Below are 23,542 nucleotides of genomic sequence, written 5' to 3'. Positions count from 1 at the left end.
TGCCAATCACTTATCCTTCAATTATGTGTAAGTTAAGAGATATTTTTTTTCAGACCATCACTTGATAGCGATATACTAAGCATATTATATGAGTATTGTTATTTTTTCAAAATACGATAGTATCTAGTTGGGTATAAAAGTTCAATATGACAAAAATTATTATTCATTGTTTTCCTTTCAGTTCACATGCAAATGTGTCAATAAAGTAGAAACAAGTAGGAACACAGGGAGAAATTGAACATATCATTTGAAAAGTTGTCCTTTGGGGAGTATCAGTGACAGTATAGGTGACCTATATAATATGTACATTTTTAAATATGAATGACGTAGAATCTATTGTTATCATTGAGTCGATTGATGTGCTTCATTTCAAACTAATTTTCGATATATTTAGGTCATCTCAATTTTTTGCCATTCCATAGAATGTTGCACGAAACATTGGTCCTTGCTTTGGCTACAAGTTTTGTGGCAAGATACACTTCCTTCTCTTAAATGTTTATTGAGAGAGTAGTTTTCCATTTTGGCACTCTATATAAGTCCTTTTAAAAAGCTCATCTCCTAACTCCTGAGTTGTTAAGAGATTAGAGATTAGGTCTGAGTATTTTAAAAAAGTCTCTTTACTCCATATCTTATGGTAATGTGGTTTTGCTGGAAGTATATTATCATATCTCTTTAAAAAGTTATTTACTTGAATCTCCAATATAATAAAAAGGTACAAAAAATACCCTGTGCTTTTAGATATATACCAAAAGCCTAAATATGTGCTCTATGTTACCAAGAAAGTATGTGCAGAAATTTTATGAGGACTATTTTTGAAAACATATTTGATATTTCAAAAGGTACCATTCAAGTAGTCATCAAGGCTAAAAGAAACCAGAGCATGGTTTCACTCCCATTATTGTTGTGGATGTTTGTGTGTAGTGCGTTTGTTTTGAATTATATTTAGGAGAGGATGAAAGGATGCAGAAAAAATCTGGTGCCCAGAACTTTGGAAGTTTATTATTTTTCTCTTCCAGAAACTATTAAAAGCAATTCACAAAGTCAAGACCCAGCTTTGATTTGAAAGGATTACTGGGCATTTCTGAGGACCCCTTCCCTCCCTTTGTCTCCATGTTAGAGCTGATATGAGTCTAGTTTAAGATCTCTACTGTATAGCCGAAATGAAAGGGCCAGTAGGATGACAAGGGTATCTGTATTCCTGATTGTGGCTTCAACTAGTCTCTTGGTTTGAGTTGCTTTTATAACTTCAGTAAATCTAGAAGGCTGGCGTTTATTCGTTAGTCAACCTAATTTGTATATACAATGGCAACTCTAGTCGCTAGAAAGAACAGTGGTGAAATTAACTTTGGGCTAGAGTTGAGAGCCTAAAGAGGGTCTCCCTCTGGTCATTGACCTTGCATCTTTGACAGGCATTCCATTGGGTGAAAATAAAAGAGATCACACAGTTCGAAGTATAATAGTTAACCAAGGAGCAAGATGGTCCAGGTGAACATTTCTGTCCATTGTCTTTTGCTAAGATAGCTCCAGCAGAAAATTCTTGCCCTGAGAGCCAGGGTGTTTCTCCTTATTTACCAAGTCATATTCTTACTAAGGCAAATGCAGGGTACATATGTTCTCATGGTCATTCTAAATAACAAATGCTAAAGTGTGAGCGTGAATAAAAGATATGTGTAGTACGGCTGTAATATGCATTTTGAGGAACACTTCATGCTCTATAGTACTTTTATCACTCAACTATGCAAAGGGATATAATGATCAAATAAGGTGAAACCTCTCCTACCAAGAAACTTAACTATATATATTAGCAAACAATAAATTATCCTAAAACTTAGTGGCTTAAAACAACAAACATTTATTACCTTATGAGATAATAAGAGGACAACAGAGGTATGAGATAATAAGTAGAGAAATGAGACAACTAAAGAATTGGAGAACAGCTTAGCCAGGTGGTCCCGGTATTAGACCTTTTCTGAGGTTGCAGTTTCCTTGGAAAATGTATATTTAGGTACTTTGCCCATGTTTTGATTGCTTTTTTTTCCATTAAAGTATATGAGTTCATTGTATATTTTAGATATTAACCATTTATCAGGTAATTTGGTTTACAAATAGTTTCTCCCATTCTATAGGTTTCCTTTTCATTATGTTGACAGTTTCCTTTGCTATGCAAAAGAAGTGGTTTGCCTTTTGTTGCTGGGTTATAATAGCTCATTATATATTCCGGATGCTAGTATGTTATCAGATATAATTTGCAAATATTGTTTTATTCTGTGAGTTGTATTTACACTTTGTTGATAGTGTCCTTTGATGCACCTCAAATTTTAATTTTAATGAGGTTCAATTTATTGATTTTTCTTTTGTTGCTTGTGTTTGGGGGTCACATTTAAAAAACCATGGTAAAATACAAGGTCAGGAAGATTTACCCTTGTTTTCTTCTAAGTGCTTTATTATTTTAGCTCCTACATTTAGGTCTTTTGTTAATTTTGAGTTAATTTTTATATATGTTTTGTGAGGTAGGGGTTCAAGTTCATTCTTTTGCATATGGATATCCAGTTGTTTCAGCATCAGTTCTTGAAAAGACTATTTCTGGGTATCTATGTTGAAAATCAATTAACCAAAGATTAATAGTTTTATTTCTGCATTCCCAACTCTATTTCATAGGCTTAAATTTTTTTCTTACGCCAGTATCACACTGTTTTGGTTACTATATGTGTGTGTGTGTGTGTGTGTGTGTGTGTGTGTGTGTGTGTGTGTGTGTGTGTCTACTGTATGTATATATATATGTATATATATATTTGTATGTATACTATACACATACTTTGTAGTATATTTGGAAATTGAGAAGGTTGAGACCTTCAGTGTTATTCTTTTTCAAGGTTGTTTTAGCTATTTGGGGGTCCCTTGTGATTCTATATAAATCCGAGGATTAGCTCTTCCATTTCTGCCAAAAGAAAAAAAAATGCAGTTGGAATTTTGATAGGGATTACACTGTATCTGTAGATCAATTTTTTTGGAGTAACGTCATCTTACTGACAATTCTTACCAATTCTTACTATCCTACTAATTAATTATTTCAATTCATAAACACATGACTTTTCATGTATTTAGTTTTTCTTTAAATTCTTTCAACTCATTTTGCAATGTTCAGTGTAAAAGTCTTGCACCTCCTTGGTGAAATTTATTTCTAAATATTTTATTTTTTGGTTGCTTCTGTAAATGTAATTGTTATCCTGATTTTTTAAACATGCTGTGGTAAGGAAAAGATTTTCATTTTTTCTCATTTTTATATTCATTTACTTATTTATATAACTGAATTCTTTAAGTCTTATTTAATTCCTTACTTTCTTTATAATTGCTAATTATTTTAGTTCTCAAATTTTCTCATATTTGGCAAATAAAATTCCCTTTAAGTTAGCTTTTGTATTTTTTTGATGTTTCTATCATCCTTTGAAAACTTTTATTACCAAAACAGGATATCCCAGACTCAGCTTGTATTTTTCCTGGCATAGTCTCAGAATAACTTTTATGTAAGGAAAACTGGCACATTTTTGCAGATGATTATACTTGGAAACTAAGATCTATAGAAATATATATCATTAAAATATATAATTGGCAATTTTCTCATATTGCAATTTTTGGAAAATCAAAGAATATGGCTTACTAATTCAATTTTTTTTTCCCATTTCTTCTTGTAGTTCCTCCAGTAATCCGGGTGTATCCAGAGAGTCAGGCTCGAGAACCTGGGGTAACTGCAAGTCTCAGGTGCCATGCAGAGGGGATACCAAACCCTCAGCTTGGCTGGCTCAAGAATGGAATTGATATTACACCAAAGCTGTCCAAACAACTCACACTTCAAGGTGCATTTTATTTGCATTTTTTCCTCTTAATTGACCATGTAGAAACTTTATACTAAAATTTATAACAGAGTTTACATGATTTGAAAAAAAAAAGGTAGCTGATGCCAACAAAATGTCATGCATATGAAAAAAATATAATTGTTCTTAAGACATTATATTTGAAATAGAGTCTGTTAGTATTTTTAGTTTCTTAAATAACAGTCTTGTCATAATTAATTATATCATTATTATGGCAATAAGTAAAATATTATATTATGTATCTTTTAAATACTTGTCCTATGAATTATAACAGATTTGCTGAGCAGAATAGGTGGATTTCTTCATAGAATACATTCTGAAGGGGTCATTTAAATGTTTACATCATACTTCATAGAGAGTGTCAATAGGATAGAAATTCCTTAGTGGATATTTTGTAGCATACCTTGCAAATGAAGAGAGAAGAAAAAAATGTTACTAAATATGTTTCACACTTACATTTTTTAAAAGGTATGAATGTTATTACTGAATTTTAATACATAAAATATTCTAAGTTTTAACAGTCTAATATGTAAATATAATTATTATACAGATTATAATAATGAATGTGGTAAGTAGAAAACAAAAAAATTTTGTAATGTCAAATAATCTAAATAATGCAAAAGCAGTTGCATATATGTTGATTATACTAGTAAGTTTAAAAATGTATAAAGCTTATTTCCACTGTCAAGCGTAGAACATGACAAGTTGTTCTACTGGAGTGAGTATCTGTTGCATGGCATTATATTCTTTATTGTATGCTTTAAATTCTGTCAATTCATGCTAGAAGTGAATGTTATTTCCATTTTTGCATTATTTGTATAAGCATAGACTTCACTTGTTCCACTTTAACAGTGAATGTTCCAATATTTGTTTTTAAATAAATCTTTTGACATATTTAATAACTTATTTTTGCAAGTAAAAAATGACATATGAAAGTAATTGTGACATTTACAACCTAGATCCTATAAATCTCTATATTAATAGAAGTAAACCCAACAAATTTACGTGTTTACATCTACTAATTACATCTTTAGTGCCTATAATCATAGAAAAGGATTGATCTGATTAACAGAAATTAAAGTGAAGAAAGTTCTAATTAGTTTCTGATTTTGTCATCTCTTCCCATTTAATAGCAGTAAACCATATTAGACGAGCATGTTATATCTTTGCTTCTAGGAATATACAGAAAGGCACATTTGGGGGGTTGGTTACACTCCAGATTCAATAGTGAAAGAGTGGGGGCCTTTGTCAAGTAGCTATTACCATTTTTTAAAAGTGAGAAAAAAGCTGCAGTTTTGAGAGAATGTGACAAATGAAAAGTGAGTAGGAAGCAGGACCTAAGAGATAAATCTGGGTGCATAGGCATGTTAAATTCCATGTGATGACATGTTACCAAATACTATAGTTGTTTCATTATCCGTTTACTCAACAAATGCTTAGTTAACATTTACATGTGCAGTCCAAGTCTAGGCATGGAGTGAATACGTCAATGGATGGGTTGATATGTTAATGAGAGGCAGCAAAATCCTAGAAGAGCAAAATGTTTAATTGGAAGGCAAGTCAAGATAAATAACACAAGGAGACTAAAAATCAGCAACAAACAAGAGAACAAGGTGATCCTACGGAAGAAGAGAAAGCGAAGTATGGGAAAGAGTTCAACAATGCCAAATGCATAGAAAGGTCAAAGAAAGTCACTGAAATATATTCATAGGTCAGGTGATTAGTTTGGCCTTTTGACATTTAGAAAAAAACAGTATTCACAGCCATCAGTCTTCAGTGGTTTTAGAAATGAGAAGGAGGTAAGAAAGTATAAAAATCTCTCCAGATTTTGAAAGGAGGACAAAAGAAAAGGTAGTTGCTGTTGATGGAAAGGATTAGGACTAATGAAGATATTTTTTTCTTCTTAGATAATGCATCAATTTGGGGAGATACTAGAAAAGAAAAAGATGTGCAGATAATGGAGGTGGGGAAGGATGACCAAATAATTGTAGAAATCAGGAAGAAAAGGGATTTTCCTTGGAAAGAAAGAGAGTTTCCCTTGAGAAGTAAATAAATGTGAAGATGTAGATGGATAGGAAGTTGGCTTTACTTGTTTTCCCAGCTTTGATTGAAATATAAGTGACAGAGTATTGTGTAAGTTTAAGGTGTAAAATGTGATGATTTAATAAGCATATATACTGCAAAATGATTTGGGATTACTTGCTAATTACATGTATGCACTTCATGATTTAAAAACAAGGTCGCTTGCTTAGGGTGAGAAGTTAGGATGGGAAACATCAAACAGAGTAAAGATTTGAACTAAAAACGGAGCAGGAAATGAAAGGCATGTATCTGTAAAGATCAAGTGAAGTGAATACCAAGTAGCACTGAACATCCTGCACACTGAAAACTCTGAATTTGAAAATTTGTAAATTTGCTTATGCAGTCATCTCAATGTACTCAAAAAACGAGATGCAGAGACACTAAGTGCAGAGATATGTCAGTTTATTCTAGTTTTGGCAGTTAGTAAGACATATGTGTCAGAATGATAAATGGATGAGGGAATTGCTAGTTCTGGCAATAGAGTCGAAAACATCTAGAAATGGTTGATTATGTAGAGAAGGAGGAAGACAAAGCATAAAGGTTAGGAGAACATATAACAATATTGAGAAGAGAACATTTGAAGAAGGAATAAATTGACTTTGATATTTCAAAAAAATCTAGAGAATTTAGCTTAAGTGTGTGGGTCTTGAGAGAAAGAATGTTCTTTGGAGAGAGCCATAGTTCATGCAAAACAAGAAGCTGATGCAGGCTTAAATACATCGTTCACTCCTTATCTTTTAGGGCAGGGGTCTGCAAACCTAAGGCCCACAGGCCAAATCTGGGAAGTTGCCTGTTTTGTGAATAAAGCCATTTGGGGGGCTTTGTTTTTGTTTTTAGAACACAGCCACCATCATGTTTTAGAATATTGTTCATGGCTGCTTTCATGCTGCTATGGCAGAGGTGAGTAGCTGCCACAGATACTATATGGCCCACAAAGCATAAAATGTTTACCCAGCCTTTAACAGGAAAACAAAACAAAACAAAACAAAACACCCACACCCCACACCCCAAAACGGCCAACCTCTGTTTTGGAGTAGTGATTCTCAACAATGGATGGGGGCCATGGAGATATGCATTACCATCTGTAAAGTGAGAGAAAGGTTCAGGTTATCTGAGGGGTTCTTCCTCCCCAGACACTCACTGCCTTTCCAGATCCCATTCACATCCCTTGAGAGCCCCTGGCATTCCCACGTTCTTTTTCCCATTAGTTTTCGACCTTCTTTCCCCAAACAGGCGTATGGATTATTTTGTCCCTCATCTGTCTTAAAAAGTCATATTACTTTCTGTCGCACGTGGTGCATGGTATTCTTGTGATTGGATAATATGAAACAAACACACACAGAATCGCTTAAAGAAAGAATGAAAATGAAGTAAAAGAAAAAAAAGAAACCTAAGCAAATGAGCACAACAAACACTGAATTTTAGAGTCTGATAAGTGTCCAGCCCTTATCTTTTGAATTGAGTGATTTCCTTAAGATCATTTTATGAGTCTCTGATTGTGCTTCTGATAATTATGTATTATTTAGGACAATTAAGAAATAATATATATAAAAGCACATTGTTTATTTCCAACATAGAGTTGGTGGTTAATTTTACCCTGGTATCCACATTGGGGAAAGCAACTTGTTATTCAGGGTTTAGCTTAAGAAATTATTTTACCAAGATTTAAAAGTTGAGCTAATTATTCCCTCAATCCTTTGGTTATTATACATTAACTTATCAATTTCCATATTATAATATTCTTTATGTATATTTCTGGCAAAAGACAAATCTTGCAGACAAATCATGTGTTATTATCTTTCCGTTTTCCTTACCTAATAATTTCCTTACCTTCTAATTACAGATATATAATACTGGTTCAATAATGTACCTGATAAGTGGCAATCGTACTATACTCGCGTGATGTAGCTCACTGAATTTCTTTATGAAAAGTCTTTTTAGCCGTATTCTCCTATATATAAACCATATTGCTATTACTTTAAAATTCTGTAAAGCTTAGGGCAAAGTGGATTCTGAATACTAAAAATAAATATACAAATGGAATTAGAGTTATCAATATGAAATACGTAATGAAATGTGGGAAATAGGAAATAAAGATAAAATATGAAACGTGTGCATTTGACATAGAGTTTTGGGCTCTCTGTAATAGAATGACAACACAGTTTATGAAACACTTGAATGCTTTTGTAATAATTTGGCATGCCTCCAAAGCATGGAGGTAGGAAGGAAAATAGTTTAATTAGGACAAGCTAAGAGAACTGCTTGACTGTGTAATCAGAAAGCGCTGTACCAAAACTGAAATTGTGGTTTACAAGTTGCATTTGCCTTCTGTTTTCAGCAAATGGCAGTGAGGTTCATATAAGCAATGTGCGCTATGAAGATACAGGAGCATACACTTGTATAGCAAAGAATGAAGCAGGAGTGGATGAAGACATCTCTTCTCTTTTTGTGGAAGATTCTGCTAGAAAGACCCGTATGTATTGACCACTTATATGCACAGTACACATGCGCGCACACGTTGTACTCGACTTTACAATTAGGCTTTTTTCAAAAAGCGAAAGCACCAGAAAACTCCGCGAAATGAACAATGTGTTTTTTTTTTAAAGTTTCATGCATAGGAAAGCTAAGAATACTAAAGTATTAAAATCAGATTTAAGAATTAAACAAGCTTGTGAAATTTTTAAAACAACACTAGAATGATTTTGTTTCCTTTGCAAGTGTGCCTACTATGTTTCAGGTCCTGTCTTCCCATTCACCTGTACAAGAATTTAAATTCCCCGCAAAATTCCTTTTCCAAATGACATGGGGATTTCAAGGTCCCAAGATACAGCAAAGAGGCATCCTATAGGTGTAATAAATTAATATCTTTCTTTTTCTGTCAGTTGCCTTGCAGTCGGTGGCCCACGAGCCGTACCGCTTAAGAAATCTCTGCAGTAGGCACTGGTGATTGCCACTGTAAGACCCTCACTGCCCTGGCTCCAACATCAATCCCAGGGCTAGAAATCCTTTGCCATTGCTGTACGTGCATGTTACCTGGTTGTATCATGATGTAATAAGAAAACAATATATGCCATTCTTTTTTAAAAAAAATATTACTTAGTGAAAGAGATATGGATAGGGTAAGGATGCTACAGATGGATTTTTAGTTACAGCTGAATTGCTTGGAACTCAAAGTCTTCTTAGAGCCTGTGTCAAATGAGCTCTCTATGGAAAATCCCACAGACACTGTATGGCTGTTTTAGGATTGGGTCTGGAGGTACTTGGAATGACTATTGTCCTTGTTCCTCAGTCTGATTTGTTATATCCATTTACAAGTCTTATTAATCTAATTTGTTGAAGGGCCCTGATATTTGGAGGGCTCTCTAATTTGGCATGCTTATTTCTCTGAACCAAGTTTTTGAACAAGGTTAAAGCATTGTCTTGGAATCTTATTTCTCTTTAAATCAATGAGTACACGTGGATATTAGTGGAGCCAATGGGAAAGAAGGACCTTATCTAAGGTCTGACTACCAATGTATCTTTGTCTATATTTGGTCTGGCTAGGACAACGATCGTTACAAGCAAATATTTAAAAAGAAAATTCTTAAGGTAGAAAAACAGAAAAGAAAGATGGATTTAATGACCTGGATAAGGTCCACCATAATTTGTCTACTCCTTTTATACACTTCTGCTAAATACCAATTTGCAATTCACTTTCTGTTAAAAAATAATTTTAGGTGACAAGTAATTGGATACTTTGGTTTTCTTGGTCTCAAATGATGACATTTGTGACACAGATTTTAATTTCAACTCTCTATTCTGATTTTCTTTTAATGTTGGTAAAGTACTTTTCGTCTCCCCAGTTACAGCATTAAAACATCTAGCCAGAGTTCCTTTAATGAGTGAGTCACTATTTACCAGCATGTAAATTTAAGGACAATTTTAGAGGAAGATTTAATATAATTTTATTCATAAATTTAGTCATATGAATGTGTTTGTTTAATTATAAACAGTTTCTGAAATCATGTTTTTATTTTATTTTACTTACTACTTTAAGCACTTAGGTCTAAATAATACATTTTAATAATTTTTGAGATTATATGTTAGCATGCTATTAAAATCAGAAATAACATTTTTTATAAGTTTTAGCAAAGCAGGCCTTACTACATCTATATTTATAGAACTTTCAAAGTCATCTTATAAGAAATAATACAAGTGAAAGATTTGGAGTGTTTTGTTCCTAAGTCTGGATATAAGTTATTTATAGATGTTCCTTATGTTTTTAAATTATGTTACATTTTCAAGGATAAAGGGAGAAAACTAGGGGGTGCCTGGGTGGCTCAGTCAATTAAGGATCTGCCTTCAGCTCAGGTCATGATCCCAGGGTCCTGGGATCAAGCCCCACGTTGGGGCTCCCTGCTCAGTGGGAGTCTGCTTCTCCTTCTCCCTCTTCTTTCCCCCCTTCTCATTCTCTCTCTCTCTCTCTCTCTCAAATAAATAAAATCTTTAAAAAAAAGAGAGAGAGGAAACTAACAGATTTCATTTTTTAACTTAATTAATTCATTTATTTTGGTAAGAGCACAGCATAAATTCTACCCTCTTAAGTTTTTAAGTGCATGACATTTTATTGTTAACTATAGGCACTAGGTTGTATAATGGATCTCCAGAAATTATTCATCTTGTATAACTGTGACTTTATACCCATTGAACAACTCAATTTTTCCCTCCTCCACATAACCTCACAACCACCATTGTATTTTGTTTCTATGATTTTGACTCTTTTAGATAACTCATATAAGTGCAATTTTATAGTCTTTGTGTTCCTGTGACTGGTTTGCTTCAATTAGCATAATGTCTTTCAGGTCCGTTTATGTTGTCACAAATGGTAGGATTTCCTTCCTTTTAAGGTGAAATAATATTCCACTGTATGTATACACAATATTTTCTTTATCCATTCATTTGTCAATAGATATTTGAGTTATTTCCATATGTTGGCTATTGTGAATGTTGCTGCAGTGAATGTCTGAGTGCAGATATCTCTGTGATCATGATTTCAGTTCTTTTGGATATATTCCCAGAAATTGGGTTACTGAATCGTATGATGGTTCCATTTTTATTTTCTGAGGAGCCTCTATGTTTTTCATAGTGACTGCACCATTTTTCATCAATGCCAACAGGGCACAAAATTCCAATTACTCCACATCCTTGCCAATGCTTTTATCTTTTGTTATGATAATAACCATCCCAACAGGTGTGAAATAATATCTCTTTGCAGTTTTGATTTGCATTTCTGATGCTTAGTGAGGTAGAACACCTTTCATATACCTACTGGCCATTTGTAGATCTTCTTTTGAGGAAATGTTTATTCAAATCATTTTCCCATTTTTTTTTAAATTAGGTTGTTTTTTTTTTTAATTTAGTTATTGAAGTTCCTTGTATACATTTGAAATTAAACCCTTATCAGACATATGAGTTGAAAATATTTTCTCACATTCCATAGGTTGACTTTACACTCTTGATGTGTCTTTTCCTGTGCAGAAACTTTTTAGTTTGATATAGTCCAACTTGTCTATTTTTGCTTTTGTTCCCTATGCTTTTGATAAAATTATAAGCCAATATCCCCGGTGAACATGGATACAGAACTCCTCAACAAAATATTAGCAAACTGACTGTAATAGCACACTAACAAGATCATACACCATGGTCATGTGGGATTCATCCCTGGAATACAAGGATGGTTCAAATGGTGCAGATCAATAAATGTCATTTGCACATTAAAAAAAAAGAATGAGAGTAAAAACCACTTGATCACCCAATAGATGAAGAAAAATATTTGACACACTTTTTCATGATAGAAATGCTCAACAAACTACACATAGAAAGAATGTACCTCAACATAATAAAGGTCATGTATAACAAGCCCATTATACTCAATGGTAAAAAATGGAAATCTTCTTCCTAGATCAGGAACAAGACAAAGATGCCCAGTCTCACCATTTCAATTCAACATGTCCCTGAAAGCCCTAGCCATAACAATTAGGCAAGAAAAAGTAAAAATAAAAAAAAAAGCATTCAAATCAGAAAAGAAGAAGTAAAATAGTCTGTTTGCAGATGACATGAATGTATAAATAAAAAGACCTACAAAGGCTCCCCAAACAAACTGTTAGAGCTAATAAACATATTCAGTAAAGTTTCAGTGTACAAAATCAACATATAAAAATCTGTTGTGTTTCTCTAAATTAAAATGAGATATCTGAAAGTCAATTAAGAAAACAATCTCACTTATAATAGCATCAAAAAGAATAAAGTACTTGGGAACAAACTTCACCAAGGAGGTGAAAGACTTGTACACTGAAAACTCTTACACATTAATGAAAGAAACTTAAGATAAAAATAAATGGAAAGACATCTCATGCTCATGGTTTAGAAGAACAAATATTGTTAAAAATGCTCCTACTATCCAAAGCAATCTATGATTCAATGTTATTTCCATCAAAAAAAACAATGAAAATAGAAATTTTTTGGACTTTTTTGGAAATGTCTATTTCAATGGAAATAGTAAAAAAGACCTGGATTCATATAGAACAATAAAAGATCCAGAATAGTCAAAGTGGTCTTGAGAAAGAACAAATCTTAAGGCATCATACTTGCTGATTCCAAATAATATATATAAAGCTATAGTAAATAAGACAATATGGCACTTGTATAAAGACAGATAGATAGACAAATTGAATAAAACAGAGAGCCCAGATGTAAGTCCATGAATGTGCAGTTAACTGATCTTCAACAAGAGCATCAGAATATACATTAAAGAAAAGACAGTCTTTTCAAAAAATGGTTCTGGGAAACTGAATATCCACATGTAAAAGGATGAAACTGGACCCTGATCTTACACCATACATAAAAATCAACTCAATATGGATTAAAGACTTGGGCGCCTGGGTGGCTCAGATGGTTAAGCGTCTGCCTTCGGCTCAGGTCATGATCCCAGGGTCCTGGGATCGAGTCCCGCATCGGGCTCCCTGCTCCTTGGGAGCCTGCTTCTCCCTCTGCTTCTCTCTCTCTCTCTCTCTCTCTCTCTCTCTCCCCACCTCTGTCGCTCATGAATAAATAAATAAAATCATTAAAAAAAAAAAAAAAGACTGCAACATCCTTAAAAAAAAAAAAATGGATTAAAGACTTAAACATAAGGCCTGAAAATATAAAACTCCTATATGAAAACAAACAGCAATGTTTCATGACATTGATCTTGGCAAAGAAATTAATGGATTTTAGCTGTAACCCCAAAGTCTCAAGCGTTACTAATTCATGTTTATATTCAACTCTTTTATAGGCATGCAAATCCAGATTCTTTGGCATAACAAATTTACCTCTCATTTAAGTAAACACCCTTAATTTTTGTTAAGTCTGTTTTCATAAACTTGCTACACTGGGTATTTAGAACATATCATATATATGTATATATATATATATACACATATATATACATATATATATAGTTGTTGATATGAACACATCCATTTTTAGAATTATATGCTCATAATTAAAATCTGAATACTAAATAAGTAAATTTAGCAGAATATTAGGAGCTACAGAAAAGAAGAAATTGAAATGTAAGAATGTCTAAGTGGTAGCAGACAGTTTTCCTTGGTGGGTTTCCTAGTACTCAATAAACTGTCAGAATCCTGTACAACAGAAACAAAACCAAAATCAAGTCGAGATCACATTAAAGAAAGCTATGGCCTTATGTAACCTACTTCTTAAGGATTGCTCTGGGTTCTCTTCTAGCAATTCCATGGACAAAGACCAATATTGGTTATACAATGTGCATTTGGATAGATAGATATTTTCAAAAATAGTCAAAGGAAAAAGTCACAGAGCCATCAGTAATGACTTTACTCTTCTTATTTGCACCTATTAAAAAATTACTGACTTGTCTGCATTCACCAAAAATAAATTCATAGGTCATTTTTCCTTTCAGTAGTGATGGGATACAACATGTACCCAAAAAAGAAGATTGCCATAGTAGAAGAGCATGAACTTTGCCATTAGACATGAGTTAGAGTCATTGTTCTACCACATAATAGTTCTATGATTTGGAGTTATTACATAACCTCGCTGAGCTTTTATTTCTTTATCTGTAATGATCTGGAATGAATATTAACTCACTAAGGGATTTCTGTGTAGATATTACAAAGCACTCTCCATAGTGCTAGATGTAAAGTAGCTCTTCCTCCACTTTATGCTTATTTTCTGAAAATAATTATTTATTCCTTGCTAGAAACACTGACAAAAGTTATTTTTTTATTTTATTTTTTTATTTATTTTATTTTTTTAAAGATTTTATTTATTTATTTGAGAGAGAGAATGAGATAGAGAGAGAGCATGAGACGGGGGAGGGTCAGAGGGAGAAGCAGACTCCCCACTGAGCAGGGAGCCCGATGTGGGACTCGATCCTGGGACTCCAGGATCGTGACCTGAGCCAAAGGCAGATGCTTAACCAACTGAGCCACCCAGGTGCCTGACAAAAGTTATTTTTTAAAACTCTGGAGAATCTAGTAATTGTTAGAAATTAGAGTTTCTAAAATGAATGATACATAGAGACAAATAGAGATCGATACAGATATTGAGATGAATGTAGAGATAAGAGGGAGAGAGAGAGAGAGATGAGTATATATGGACATCTATGTAATTACATATCCAAATACAAAAATCACTATTTCATTTTACATTAAAACAACTTGACCCAAGTGATTAGAGATACATTTTTTCTTTAATGTAGCTATTAAGATATTTTAAATAATATCTTGTCACCAGAGTCCACTTTTGTCACAGAATGAAAGCAAAAGCCACACTTTATTTCCCTTTACATTAGTCAATTTATTTTCCTATTACATTTTTTAAATTCTTATGTAATGTGCTCTTCTTCTGTTTTCTTTTTTGAAAGATGCAGAGAAGAGAGGTATTGAATTCCATATAGACAGCAATAAACATGGGGAAAGAAAACTTTAGGACTAAATGACACAACACAGTCTTACTTTGTTTAGCTACAGCTTGAGAGCAATCATCCATTATTTTCTACATAATAGAGCAGTCATAGGAGTATCAATCACGTTTTTTTCCTCATATTACATTTCGCAGCAGGATGATACCGTTGAGTGAACAATTCATGCAAAGCATCATATGCCTAAGGAGTTTATGTTTGCTTGTAACCTAAACTTTGAATTGGAAAACCTTGAGTTAGAGTGCCCAACTTTGTCAACAAACCTCACTGGAAGTTTTCTCATGTGACAAATTGAACTACAAAAAAGTGCTTCAACATAATCTCATCTACACAGACATTAAGAATAGGGTTTGATAACTAAGATTTAATGGGGTGATATACAGGGAGGATTTAAATGTAAAGAAGACCAGAAATGGGCCATAGGGGATTGTAACAGGAGTAGGAGATGATATGAAATATATGAGAGGGTTTTAGGTAGAGGTAAATGTTATTCATTTTGAAAACAGCTTGCAAGTGGCATAAGCACTTAACACATTTCCATTCCCAAGGGGAGTTCAATTCCCAGATGATAATAATTCATCTTCAGGATTAAGGTAAATGGAAAGCAGTTGAATGTAGGTTGCTATTGAAAGCTTTTAAGCTACTGGCTGCATTAAGCACTGAGCACAGATTATAGCACACCTTGCTAGGATTTAGTAAAGAATATGATTAATCTAGCTTCTTGTAAGTATTGGAATAGAATGTCTGAATATATTATAATAGAATATACAACTTTACTTTTATCATTGTCACTGTCAGCATTATATTTGGAAATATTGGGTCATTACAACCATCCTTATTTTAGAATTAACTTCAATAAATTAATATTGGTTGACAATTATGAAATAAATTAATTATAAGATTCTCTAAAACAATATTTTAAATTGTTAAGCCTACAACAAGATTATTTGAATGAACAAGTTATATAAATATATAATGCTAATGTAAGTTAATAATATTACAAAAATACAATGACTGTAATTAACAATACACAGACTTTAGAAATATGATAAAATGTAGCCATTTGTACCCAAATATTTCAAAAGATCTGTAAATGCTTAAGAAGGATTTGGAAGTAGAGGTAAGGGACTTTGAGAATTTTTTATTTTTAAAGACTTTATTCACTTGCGAGAGAGACAAAGAGAACAAGCAGGGGGAGAGGCAGAGGCAGAAGCAGACTCCCCACTGAGCAAGGAGCCCAATGCGGGACTCGATTCCAGGTCCCTGGGATCATGACCTGAGATGAAGGCAGACGCTTAACCATCTGAGCCACCCAGGCGCCTGGGATTTTGAGAACTTGTTCGGAGGTTCTAGCAGGGGAGTGTAGCTACTTCTATACCCTTGACCGAAGAAGAGTCCTCCTCTATTAATAAGGCCATCCTTTTCCACTGAGTGTGCAGCTTAGGAGGGATGTGCATGTAGCAGAGAGGGAGGAAAGGGACGGGTGCCTAGCCAGTCAGATCAGAGGAATCAACCCTGGCAATCAATGGAGCGACAGATGTCGCAGACAGATTACCTACACCTGAAACTAAGAGTACACTGTACGTTAACTATGTAGAATTTAAATAAAAACTTGTTAAAAAAAATAAAAAGATAAGAAACTGAAAACAAGTAGAAGAAAGGATCTTAAAATAGATTAAAACATGGTCTTTTTAGACATAAACAGTTTGAGTACGGTATTGCACAATTTGAAAATAGAGCATATTCTGAAATATAGAAAAATTGATTAACTCTCTAGTCTTCATTTACTTCCTATTTTTATTGCTTTATTATTATTATTATTATTATTATTATTATTTCTAATTTTAAGTGGACTCCACACCCAACATAGGACTTGAACTCAATACCCTGAGATTGAGAGTCCATGCTTTAATGACTGAGCCAGCCGGGAGCCCCTTTACTTACTATTTTTTTAAATTTTTTATTGTTATGTTAATCACCATACATTACATCATTAGTTTTTGATGTAGTGTTCCATGATTCATTGTTTGTGCATAAAACCCAGTGCTCCACACAGAATGTGCCCTCTTTAATACCGATCACCAGGCTAATCCATCCCCCCAGCACCCTCCCCTCTAGAACATTCAGTTTGTTTTTCAGAGTCCATTGTCTCTCATGGTTCGTCTCCCCCTCCAAATTACTCTCCTTCATTCTTCCCCTCCTGCTATCTTCTTTTTTTTTTCTTAACATATATTGCATTATTTGTTTCAGAAGTACAGTTCTGTGATTCAACAGTCTTGCACAATTCACAACACTCACCATAGCACATAACCTCCCCAATGTCTATCACCCAGCCACCCCATCCCTCCCACCCCCCACCACTCCAGCAACCCTCAGTTTGTTCCCTGAGATTAAGAATTCCTCATATCAGTGAGGTCATATGATACATGTCTTTCTCTGATTGACTTATTTCACTCAGCATAACACCCTCCAGTTCCATCCACATCATTGCAAAGGGCAAGATCTCATTTCTTTTGATGGCTGCATAATATTTCATTGTGTATATATACCACATCTCATTATCCATACAACTGTCGATGGACATCTTGGCTCTTTCCACAGTTTGGCTATTGTGGACATTGCTGCTATAAACATTGGGGTGCACGTACCCATTCAGATCACTACATTTGTATCTTTGTGGTAAATACCCAGTAATGCAATTGCTGGATCGTATGTTAGCTCTATTTTCAAATGTTTGAGGAACCTGCATACTGTTTTCCAGAGTGGTAGCACCAACTTGCATTCCCACCAACAGTGTAGAAGGGTTCCCTTTTCCCCACATCCCCGCCAACATCTGTCGTTTCCTGACTTGTTAATTTTAGCCATCTGACTGGTGTGAGGTGGTATCTCATTGAGGTTTTGATTTGGATTTCCCTGATGCTGAGCGCTATTGAGCACTTTTTCATGTGTCTGATGGCCATTTGGATGTCTTCTTTGGAAAAATGTCTGTTCAAGTCTTCTGCCCATTTCTTGATTGGATTATTTGTTCTTTGGGTGTTGAGTTTGATAAGTTCTTTATAGATTTTGGATACTAGCCCTTTATCTGATATGTCATTTGCAAATATTTTCTCCCATTCTGTCGGTTGTCTTTTGGTTTTGTGGACTGTTTCTTTTGCTGTGCAAAAGCTTTTTATCTTGATGAAATCCCAATAGTTCATTTTTGCCCTTGCTTCCCTTGCCTTTGGCGATGTTTCTAGGAAGAAGTTTCTGTGGCTGAGGTCGAAGAGGTTGCTGCCTGTGTTCTCCTTTAGGATGTTGATGGACTCCTGTCTCACGTTTAGGTCTTTCAACCATTTGGAGTCTATTTTTGTGTGTGGTATAAGGAAATGGTCCAGTTCATTCTCTGCATGTGGCTGTCCAATTTTCCCAACACCATTTGTTGAAGAGACTGTCTTTTTTCCATTGGACATTCTTTCCTGCTTTGTCAAAGATTAGTTGACCATAGAGTTGAGGGTCCATTTCTGGCCTCTCGATTCTGTTCCATTGATCGATGTGTCTGTTTTTGTGCCAGTACCATACTGTCTTGATGATGACAGCTTTGTAATAGAGCTGGAAGTCCGGAATTGTGATGCCGCCAGCTTTGCTTTTCTTTTTCAAGATTCCTCTGGCTATTCGGGGTCTCTTCTGGTTCCATACAAATTTTAGGATTATTTGTTCCATTTCTTTGAAAAAAGTGTATGGTATTTTGATGGGGATTGCATTGAATGTGTACATTGCTCTAGGTAGCATTGACATTTTCACAATGTTTGTTCTTCCAATCCATGAGCATGGAACGTTTTTCCATTTCTTTGTGTCTTCTTCAATTTCCTTCATGAGTATTTTATAGGGTGGTTTATAGGTAGTTTTCTGAGTACAGATCCTTTGCCTCTTTGGTTAAATTTATTCCTAGGTATCTTATGGTTTTGGGTACAATTGTAAATGGGATCGACTCCTTGATTTGTCTCTCTTCTGTCTTGTTGTTGGTGTTTAGGAATGCCACTGATTTCTGTGCATTGATTTTATATCCTGCCACTTTACGAATTCCTGTATGAGTTCTAGCAGATTTGGTGTGGAGTCTTTTGGGTTTTCCACATACATTATAATATCATCTGCAAAGAGTGAGAGTTTGACTTCCTCTTTGCCAATGTGGATGCCTTTGATTTCTTTTTGTTGTCTGATTGCTGTGGCTCGGACTTCTAATACTATGTTGAAAGCAGTGGTGAGAGTGGACATCCCTGCCGTGTTCCTGACCTTAGGGGAAAAGCTCTCAGCTTTTCCCCGTTGAGAATGAAATTCGCTGTAGGTTTTTCATTGATGGCTTTTATGATATTGAGGTATGTACCCTCTATCCCTATACTCTGAAGAGTTTTGATCAAGAAAGGATACTGTACTTTGTCAAATGCTTTTTCTGCATCTATTGAGAGGATTATATGATTCTTGTTTTTTCTTTTGTTGATGTATTTTATCACGTTGATTGATTTGCAGATGTTGAACCAACATTGCAGCCCAGGGATAAATCCTACTTGGTCATGGTGAATAATCCTTTAATGTACTGTTGGATCCTATAGGCTAGTATTTTGGTGAGAATTTTTGCATCTATGTTCATCAAGGATATTGGTCTGTAATTCTCCTTTTTGATGGGGTCTTTGTCTGGTTTTGGGATCAAAGTAATGGTGACCTCATAAAATGAGTTTGGAAGTTTTCCTTCCATTTCTATTTTTTGGAACAGTTTCAGGAGAATAGGTATTAATTCTTCTTTAAATGTTTGATAGAATTCCCCTGGGAAACCATCTGGCCCTGGACTTTTGTTTGGGAGATTTTTGATGACTGTTTCAATTTCCTTAGTGGTTATAGGTCTGTTCAGGTTTTCTACTTCTTCCTGGTTCAATTTTAGTAGTTGATACATCTCTAGGAATGCACCCATTTCTTCCAGGTTATCTAATTTGCTGGCATAGAGTTGCTCATAATATGTTCTTATAATTGTTTGTATGTCTTTGGTGTTGGTTGTGATCTCTCCTCTTTCATTCATGATTTTGTTGATTTGGGTCATTTCTTTTTTCTTTTGGATAAGTCTGGCCAGGGGTTTATCAATCTTGTTAATTCTTTCCAAGAACCAGCTCCTAGTTTCGTTGAACTGTTCTACTGTTCTTTTGGTTTCTCTTTCATTGATTTCTGCTCTGATCTTTATTATTTCTCTTCTCCTGCTGGGTTTAGGCTTTATTTGCTGTTTTTTCTCTAACTCCTTTAGGTGTAGGGTTAGGTTGTGTATTTGAGACCATTCTTGTTTCTTGAGAAAGGCTTGTATTGCTATATACTTTCCTCTCAGGACTGCCTTTGCTGTATCCCAAAGATTTTAAACAGTTGTGTTTTCATTTTCATTGGTTTCCATGAATTTTTTTAATTCTTCTTTAATTTCCTGGTTGACTCATTCATTCTTTAGTAGGATGCTCTTTAGCCTCTATGCATTTGAGTTCTTTCCAACTTTCCTCTTGTGATTGAGTTCTGGTTTCAATGCATTGTGGTCTGAAAATATGCAGGGAATAATCCCAATCTTTTAGTACCAGTCGAGACCTGATTTGTGACCTAGGATGTGATCAATTTTGGAGAATGTTCCATGGGCACTAGAGAAGAATGTGTATTCTGTTGCTTTGGGATGAAATGTTCTGAATATGTCTGTGAAGTCCATTTGGTCCAGTGTTTCATTTAAGGTCTTTATTTCCTTGTTGATCCTTTGCTTTCTGATCTGTCCATTTCAGTCAGGGGGTGTTAAAGTATTATTGTATTGTTGTCAATGTGTTTCTTTGCTTTTGTTATTAATTGCCTTATACAATTGGCTGCTCCCATGTTAGGGGCATAGATTATTTACCATTGTTAGATCTTTTGGATAGACCCTTTAAGTAGGATATAGTGTCCTTCTTCATCTCCTATCACAGTCTTTGTTTTAAAATCTAATTTGTCTCATATAAGGATTGCCATCCCAGCTTTCTCTTGGTGTCCATTAGCTTGGTAAATTGTTTTCCACCACCTCACTTTCAATCTGGCGGTGTCTTTGGGTCTAAAATGAGGCTCTTGCAGACAGCATATTGATGGGTCTTGTTTTTTAATCCAATCTGATAGCCTGTGTCTTTTGATTGGGGTATTTAGCCCATTTACATCAGGGTAACTATTGAAAGGTATGAATTTAGTGCCAATGTATTGCCTGTAAGGTGACTGTTCCTGTATATTCTCTGTCTTCCTTTCTGGTGTATGCTGCTTTTAGACTCTCTCTTTGCTTAGAGGACCCCTTTCAATATTTCTTGTAGGGCTGGTTTCATGTTTGCAAATTCCTTTACTTTTTGTTTGTCCTGGATGCTTTTTATCTCTCCTTCAGTTTTCAATGACAGCTTAGCTGGATATAGTATTCTTGGCTGCATATTTTTCTCGTTTAGTGCTCTGAAGATATCATGCCAGTCCTTTCTGGCCTGCCAGGTCTCTGTGGATAGGTCTGTTGCCAATCTAATGTTTCTACTATTGTAGGTTACATATCTCTTCTCCCGAGCTGCTTTCAGGATTTTCTCTTTGTCTCTGAGACTCATAAGTTTTACTATTAGATGTTGGGGTGTTGACCTATTTTTATTGATTTTGAGAGGGGTTCTCTGTGCCTCGTGGATTTTGATGCCTGTTTCCTCTCTCTCTCTCTATATATATATATTTGTATACTCTATACAAATCAGAAAAGACCTGAAACCAGGGGAGAAGAAAGGGAAAGAAAGAAAAAGAAAGAGAAAAAAAAAGGAAAAAGAAAAAGATAAAAACAAACAAAAACAGAACAAAACAAAACAAAACAGAATATGATCAAATATGATCAGGCTAGTGCATAGATCAGTGCCACACATTAGACTTTGGGTGTATTTTGGTCTGTTAGAAGAAAGTGCCTGCTAAAATTTTAAAGGAAGAAAGGCTTATCTATGTACAAAATAAGGGTTGATACAATGAAGGGATGGAAGATGACTGTAAAGATGAAAATTATAAAAGATTTTATAAAAGGAATTGGTAAGGTGAGAAGTTGTTTGAAAAATGAAATTAGAAGATTAAAAAAAAAAGAAAGAAAAAGGGAGAGAATGTGATCAGGCAGGAGACGGGAACAAAGCCATACACTAGTGATTTAGGGTATATTTTGATCTGTTAGAAGAAACTGTATTTCAAAATTTTAAAGAGAGAACAACTTATCTATATATGCCAAAAATAAGGGTAACTACTATGAAGGGATAAAATATAACTCTAAAAATGAAAAATAAAAAGTTTTTTTTTAAAAAGGGATTGATAAGATTTTGGTTGAAAAGGGAAAAAGAAAAATTAAAAAAAAAACAGTTTAAAAAATTAACTTTGAAAAACTAATGAATCATGGTACAAAAGCCATGACTTCTATGTGCAGTATTCCCCTAGAGCTGGAGTTCTCCCGTTCTCCTTGATCGGTAAACTTGGTCTTGGCTTGGGGCTGTTCGTGCTGATCTTCTGGGGGAGGGGCCTGTTGTTGTGGTTCCCAATGTCTTTGCCAGAGGCAGAATTGCCCCACCCTTGTGAGTCCGGGCTAAGGAAGCTGTTCCGGTTTGCTCTCAGGAGCTTTTGTTCCCTGCAAGTTCTCGGTACAGCTTTGGAGAACCAGGGTGAAAATGTTGGCCTCCTAATCTCCCCCCAGAGGAGCTGAGAACTAGGGGCCCCGCTCCTCAGTGTGCCCCCACAGAAAAGCAGTCACTCCCATCTCCCCGGTCTCCGGCTGCACTCCGTGCTCACCCGGCCTGTGACCGAATGTTTCTATCTCTGGCACCCGACCCCGTGTGGAGTCTCCAAACCCAGCAGATCCCTGCGGTGCGCTCCCGCGCCGCTCCTCCCGGGGGGGGGGGGGGGAGGAAGGGGAGTCTCCCTGGCTCTGCTGCTTGTTGGGTCCCTGCTGGAGGAGCAGTGGCCCGACTGGGCCGCGGATCACAGTTTATGGCAACCCCGAGCTGAGAGCCCGCGCCTCGAATCCGTCTCTGCTGCTGGCTTCCCCGCTCCCATACCTGGGAGCTCTGCCGCACTCAGGCACCCCCGGTCTTTCTGTGACCCCGAGGGTCCTGAGACCACACTGTCCCACGAGGGTTCCACCCCCCGCTTAGCCACTGGAGCGACGTCCCTCCGCAGAGCCGACTTCTAAAAGTTCCGACTTTGTGCTCTGCGGCTCTATCACTTGCCACAAGCGGTGGAGGCCCCCTCTCCCACCGTTTATCCTCCCGAATATTGCCTCGCACTCACTTCTCCGCACATCCTACCTTCCAGAGAGTGGTCGATTTTCTGTTCAGAGAGTTGTTGCTATCCTTTTCCTCGATCTCCTGTTGAGTTCGTAGGTGTTCAGAATGGTTTGACCCCTATTCAGCTGAATTCCTGAGACCAGACAAAATCCAGGTCTCCTACTCCTCCACCATCTTGCTCCACCCCTTTTCTTCCTATTTTTAAAGAATGGAAAATACCTATTTCAAAAGGGCTGTTGTATAGATTTTTTTTGTTTTAAATATTTATTTATTTGAGAAAAAGAGTGTGCATGTGAGTGCGGGAGGGGCAAAAGGAGAGG

The 23,542-nt window shown here is 35.5% G+C and overlaps 1 protein-coding gene across 2 annotated transcripts in view; it reads left to right on the top strand.

The window, feature by feature from the left end:
- Positions 1–23,542, top strand: part of FSTL5 (follistatin like 5) — a 741,602-nt gene that overhangs the window by 580,488 nt on the left and 137,572 nt on the right. For both annotated transcript variants that reach the window (XM_027597352.2, XM_027597351.2), the window contains exons 9-10: positions 3,693–3,854; positions 8,293–8,427. In XM_027597352.2, the coding sequence (XP_027453153.2) occupies positions 3,693–3,854; positions 8,293–8,427 (297 nt within the window). The remainder of the gene's footprint in view (positions 1–3,692; positions 3,855–8,292; positions 8,428–23,542) is intronic.

This window comes from Zalophus californianus, chromosome 2 (genome assembly GCF_009762305.2).
Source record: "Zalophus californianus isolate mZalCal1 chromosome 2, mZalCal1.pri.v2, whole genome shotgun sequence".
NCBI lineage: Eukaryota > Metazoa > Chordata > Mammalia > Carnivora > Otariidae > Zalophus > Zalophus californianus.
Note: the sequence above shows the minus strand (reverse complement) of the source record. Positions and strands in the feature narration are given on the sequence as shown.